Source organism: Solea solea, chromosome 8, assembly GCF_958295425.1.
Source record: "Solea solea chromosome 8, fSolSol10.1, whole genome shotgun sequence".
Classification (NCBI taxonomy): Eukaryota; Metazoa; Chordata; class Actinopteri; order Pleuronectiformes; family Soleidae; genus Solea; species Solea solea.
In genome coordinates this window covers 22,491,667-22,497,728 of record NC_081141.1, presented here as the reverse complement: position 1 = coordinate 22,497,728, position 6,062 = coordinate 22,491,667, and the positions used below count along the sequence as shown (strand labels likewise).

The 6,062-nt window shown below is 37.3% G+C and overlaps 1 protein-coding gene across 1 annotated transcript; it reads right to left on the bottom strand.

The window, feature by feature from the left end:
* Window positions 1-1,073: 1,073 nt before the first annotated feature.
* dimt1l (DIM1 dimethyladenosine transferase 1-like (S. cerevisiae)) lies at window positions 1,074-6,027 on the bottom strand. The gene is made up of 12 exons (XM_058636266.1): window positions 5,822-6,027; window positions 5,022-5,095; window positions 4,575-4,661; window positions 3,647-3,708; window positions 3,430-3,523; window positions 3,286-3,335; window positions 3,078-3,201; window positions 2,292-2,384; window positions 2,133-2,197; window positions 1,986-2,049; window positions 1,771-1,877; window positions 1,074-1,410 (listed from the first exon to the last, which is right to left on the bottom strand). The coding sequence occupies exons 1-12, from the start codon at window positions 5,877-5,879 to the stop codon at window positions 1,368-1,370; spliced, it is 921 nt and encodes a 306-aa protein (XP_058492249.1). The 5' UTR covers window positions 5,880-6,027; the 3' UTR covers window positions 1,074-1,367.
* Window positions 6,028-6,062: the final 35 nt, after the last annotated feature.

Below are 6,062 nucleotides of genomic sequence, written 5' to 3'. Positions count from 1 at the left end.
GCAATGTCCCGGGACGTCATGGAGACGGGTTTAGCACAAAGACACTAAAGTAAGGCTGAACAGTTTATCACTCATTTATCATTATTTCAGATAATATATAAAAAAATATACATAACTGCAGCTGTGATAAATGTAGTTTGTTCCCTGTTAGTTTTTTTTTTTCAGCCAAACATCTACCATAAAAGGTAAGTTATTGATTCATGGTGAGGAATTAAGTTTAATCTTTCAATAAACATGTTGAAATGAAAATGCATTTATTTTTTTACATGTTAACAGCAAGGGTTAAGCATTAAAACAATTAATTGCAAGTCATCACATTGTTTTTGCATTATTTCATTAATGTATTGCAGCCCAACAGTTTATTACTTTAAAGTTTTATCCAGCTTAAATTTAGATTTATCAGACATACTGTAAATAATTATCTAGTGTCCAGTATTTTTATGTTTTATTGTGAAAGGGTTTCACCGGAAGCTCTAATGTATCACTGTTTTTCCCTCAGGAAAAGAGCAGTCAGAGTGAATTGCCCTCTGGCGGCCAAATGCGTCACTACATGTGCACGTTCAACAGCAGCATTAGATTAACAGCTACCAGAGGTGGAAAATAATGTATTACTTACACGCGTTTCTGTAAATGAGTAGATTTATTTTTTTGCGTATTTGTACTTTTTATTTTACTTTTACTTAAATGTCTTTATGTTAGTACTGTACCTGTTTTAATTCTCATTCACTACGGAGTAAAAAAAAAAATTTTGGCCCGAGTTAATTAATATGACCTTTGACCCATTTTGATTAAATTTTTAATTTTGTCAGCAGTTTAATTAAAAACAGTTAATGTGAGATTAGTGTCCCCTTGTCCTTTTTGACACAAGAAACAACCTTGTTGAAACAAGCTACGTTTTTACTTGTACTGTAGTAAAATGTTATCCACCTCTGACACCTACATATTTAAGTAAATAGTAGTGATAATATATGTATTTTAAAATAAAAATTTTTTTAAACATTAATTCATTGATAATATAAAGAGCAACTGCTGCTTCTAGAGCATGTAAATATAACAAAGAGTGACCAAAGAAACCTGTGAACAATGGGTTTATTTTAAGAGACAACACACACATAGACATTAAAAGCTCAGTTGCTAAATAGATTTTTAATTCTCTATTACAGGATACTTTCAATAAATGACTAATTCAGGCTCACTCTCACTCAGTCCATGTTTACTCACACTCAATATGAGTTCTTTAAATGTGTCCTCCACATTTGCTTCTTATGTTTCAACATGAGTTCCTCCAAGCAAATCTTGAAAAGCAGAAAGACTCAGTGTCTCTCTAACTCCACCTCCTCCTCACAAAGCTCAGTCCCCTCGGTCGTTTAAGAGAAGTGAATTCCTGCAGAGTTGAACGCGTGCAACAGTCTGAGGATGAAGACAAAAGGGACATGTCAAATCAATTGTCCATTTTCACACCTGTTCTCTATGAGACTTTTGACGTGCGTGTGAGAGAGAGAGAGGACAGAAGTTTTTTATGGAGCTTTTCCACTTTACTGTTCAGGCACGGCTCAACTCTACATGCCAATCAGTCGATGTCACAGTTTAGTATCAGCTCAACTTGGAAACTTGCCAGAGCAGGTACTAAAGCAAGTACCACGTACGATTACTAATGGAAAAGCAAAATAACCGTAGTGACGCAAGCCGGGACCATGTATTGGAAAAGCGGCAATAGTGACCATTGTGGAAAGACAAAAATATCACATCGTCTGATGGCATTAAACTTACACCATGAAGTCATCGATGTCCATGGTCCTCGCTCTCTTCTCACTGAACTCAGCCTCCTGCAACACACTCTCGATCTTCTTGGTGATGCTGAAGTCTGCTGGCACCTCCTGTTTGTGTCAAACACAAGAGTTTTCATCCAAACTGATTTTTTTCTTTTCTTTCTTAAAGGAAACAGATCTGCAAATCCTACCAAGAAGAACGTGTAAAAGTCTCACCACATTGTGAAGAGAGCAGTGGATTCTGTAGTTCTTTTCCAGCAGCTGTTCCACTGCAGTCGACCTGGAATTCACACACCAGCATTTTATCACAGACTCTTTCCAGACTTGAGTTAGAGGAAACATCTGCGGCAGGCGGACACTCACTTAAAAGCTGCGTTGAGGGTTTTGTTTTTCCTTACGAAAGCTATTCTCACCAGGCCGTCCCACTCCTTTACAATGGAAAAAAACAAAAACAACATATTTAAGCATGACCAATCAATTCCTCTGCTCTTCTGACCAACGATCTCCTACAATCAGACGTACCTGGAAGTTTATTGGCGGTGGAGGATTCTTTGGTTCTATCCTCACGACACTGGACTCGACTTTTGGAGGAGGACGGAAATTATTCTTTCCCACCTGAAAAAGACAGAAACGTCACACAGAAAGAATGAGAGGGTGCGCGCACAAAATAACTGTGGATCAAAATGGATGTAGCCACTAGGGGGACGACACCACGGGTTGTTAAAAGAACTCTATTTGAAAGATAGTCCAAGGGAAAATGAGCCAAATTCTTACTTGATTTATAAAATCACTAAACATTTTCCTGAGACGTCAAAGGTCTCAATCACTAACAGCGAATCTTCAACAGAACAAGATGAAAATTCTTTAAATTATGTTCACATTTAGAAGAAAGTAGACAATAAAGTACAACACATGAGTGGACAACAGTTTAACTGACCACTGATATCGTCCAATACACGAGTCTGAATTAGGACTGCAAAGGTAATTCGATGAATTGATTACTAAATGAATCTTCAACTATTGTGATAAACAAGTAGTCAATTTGAGTGTTTTTTAATAATTAAATCAAGTTTTCGGATTTTTCAGCATCTTAAATGTGATTATATTTTGAATATTCTGATTTCTTTGCTCCATATAACAAAAAAGTCATTGGCCTATTTACACCACTGTATTTTATTTTATGTTGGTGATAATGGTGTTACTTCAAGAGCTCAGTATTTTCTCAGGTGGTACTTGGTATAAAACGTTTAAGAACCCCTGCAATAATACATTTTAAAGACAATATCGACAGACATTGTGCGCACCAACCTTCATGAGGTGGTCGACGCGGGCCAGTAGTTGTGTGTTGATGGACAGTCTGCAGAACAGCTTCTCTCCAGGTTTGGCGACCAGTCGCATGGCGAACTCTCTCTGGAACATCAGCACGGCACACCTGAACAAACAATGAACAAAAAGAAGATGCCGATTAAATCAACGCGGACATGGGAATCAAGTACATTTAAAGCACTTTGCGTACCTGAAGAACGGCCGATGCAGCAGGAGCTTGAAGACAAACGGTGATGAAATCTGCACGAGACATGAAATAAAGTCTTGTTGTCAGTGAATATGATACGATCGGCTGTGAGCAGCAGTGTAGAGGAAAGCGTGTCGTTGGGTTTACCTGGTAAGGTAAATTAGCCACACAGATGTCAAAGAAAGGAAGGTCAGTTTTTAACACGTCTCCGACTAATATCTGAAGTTTGGTCTGCATGGGCCTGTTGGGGGGAAAAAAACAGTGACCTTTCATTTCATCACTTATGTGACGTCAGCTACCGGAGCTCTATGTCAGAGAGTTGGTTTGGAAGATTTGGTTGCACTGTGATGTTGTCGTCACTCACGTGCACTGCACTCTTTTCTGAAGTTCGGCCACCAGTCTGCCGTCCAACTCACAGGCCACCACCTGTCAAAACAGCAGTTAACACTGAGACATTTCACTTCTGTCTCTTCAAGCTTCTAATGATTTAAGTCACTCTGTGAAAAGATAAATCCTGACTTGATTCTTGATCTTTAGGCTCAAATAATTATTACCCCATTTGACTTTTTATCAAAAACCTATTTGCAAAACTTTGTGAATATAATGATAGAGGGTTAAAATAAAGTGGATTTTGTTGTGGAGCTTGTATGTATTTAGCTGTGTCTTAACATTAAACTTAACATGACAATGAAGAATTAGATTAAACCCAAAAAACAATTTGACTGTGCGCATGAAGCATTTATTATCTTAGCTTTTGTTAAGGAGGACTAGGGAAAATGCTTAAACTATATCATGACAAACATTTTCAAATGAGTCCATAGTGATTAATAATATCATGATAAATAGCACACGATTAATGACAGATTTTTGCTCAAGAATGAAAGTTTAAGAAAATGTAACAAACGGAAACATTTCACATGTGTGTGTCTTATACCTCAAAGTTCATTTATAGACATTTTATTTATATATATATATATATTCAAACCTTTAGCATATATAGATGGTAGAACAGTATATTACATTGTATACTGTAATTGAATTGTTGCCCAGCCTTACAGTTATAATACTAACCTTTATTTTTTACAAACGTGCTTCACATTTAAAATCACTCAAAGTAAAGGGTTTGGCAAGAAGTAGTTAAACAAAACTGTTGAAAACCAAACAAGCAGCTGATTCAAAATATTAAGACCAACAAAAATACAGCAGAACAACGTAGGCATGATGTTTGAAGTGAATAATGAAAACACCACCTTCCCATTCTCACCCTGAGAATAAGAGGCAAGAAAACTCACCTTCTTGGCTTTCTCCAGCAGCTTCACCGTCATGTTACCAGTACCAGGTCCAACCTCCAGAACCACATCTGTCGGCCTCAGAGCAGCCTGAAAAACACACACGCACACGTACACACACACAGACACAGGTCAGTTAAATCATGTTTCTTTGTGGTTGTCAGGAAATAGCCAGAATGCCTCTGTGTGAGTAATGTAAATGTGTGTTATGGATGGGAATGAACGTTTGATTATAATAACAACATGGCACTGATTAAAAAAATCTTTTTAAGCCAGCAAAGTATTTGGTTAGTGGACTGCATGTGTTTGCAGAAGTGATCACATTTAGTAGGTTCCTTGAATGCATCTCGTAAGCTGTTCCCGTTTGCTCAACATGCTGTGAACCCTGCATTAATCATCACTAATGCATACATTAATGACTCAGTGGCAGAAAGAACTGGTGCTTCCCACCTTTTCAATGATACTGTTGACGACCAGAGGATTCTTCAGGATGTGCTGACCGATGCCGGTGTTGAACATGACGCCTGCAACACACACAGACACACTGAGACTGTGAATCAAATCTATCTCCTACCTTCAATGTTGACAGAGTACTTGTACTTTAAAAGGCTTTTAACAAGTATAAATAAGCTTAAAATATAAAAATCATCAGATTAGCGAAAGATTTTTACTTCTGATTTAGACACACAGATTAGCTTTGTCTTTCCTGTGTGGTGTATGAAATGATATAAAAAATTGTTGAAATAAATATAGGCTGCAACAATTATTTGATTAATCGATAATAAATCATTTAGTAAATCAACTGTCAACTGTTTTGATAATATTTTATTATTATTTCTAATAAGGTTTTTGATTTTTTTTCAGCTTAAAATGTGAATATTATGAATATACTCGTTAGTTGCGACTCTTCTTTAATCTAATCAAGTGTATTTAAATATTATGTGATGTTAACAGTTTGGTGAAGCTGCTCCCTGTACGTGTATAATGTTAATGTACGTTTTCAATAAAGATTTAAAGGTCTTGAAATTCAGGGTTTTTCTGAATGTTTTCTAAAATGTGCTTCGTCAAATGTTGAAAAAACAGTGACAAAACGTCAGCTCTCATTGAAACATGGCGTTCGACACAAACACTGTTGAGTGAGTTTTTATATCGACACTTTACTGTCTTTTAAGTCCAAATAGTTTCCTTGAGTGACAGCAGCTGAGCGTGTTGTTAGCTGTCATGCTAATGCTAACGCTGGAGCGACATACCTTGACTCCTGACCTCCTGGTGCTGCCTGCTCTTCTTCTCCGCCTTCACCTTCGGCATTTTTAATCCGCTGTGTATTCCGATTATTTAAACTTGAGAAACTCACGTTAGACACAAATTATTCCTAATCCAGTCTCCTGAGCTCCTAAAACCAAAACACGTGTAAAACCTACTTTCTTCCTCGCTGACAGAATGATGGGCGCTTAGACTCTTTCCTCGCTTACCGTTTCGCCCTCTAGCGGT

Excerpts from the sequence above, each read along its gene's own strand:
- dimt1l (XM_058636266.1), bottom strand. The coding sequence starts at position 5,879 with ATGCCGAAGGTGAAGGCGGAGAAGAAGAGCAGGCAGCACCAGGAGGTC. Across the intron at positions 3,524-3,646 it reads CAGAAAAGAGTGCAGTGCAC|GCCCATGCAGACCAAACTTC; the intron begins GTGAGTGACGAC and ends TCCCCCCAACAG. Across the intron at positions 2,198-2,291 it reads CACCGCCAATAAACTTCCAG|GAGTGGGACGGCCTGGTGAG; the intron begins GTACGTCTGATT and ends TCCATTGTAAAG.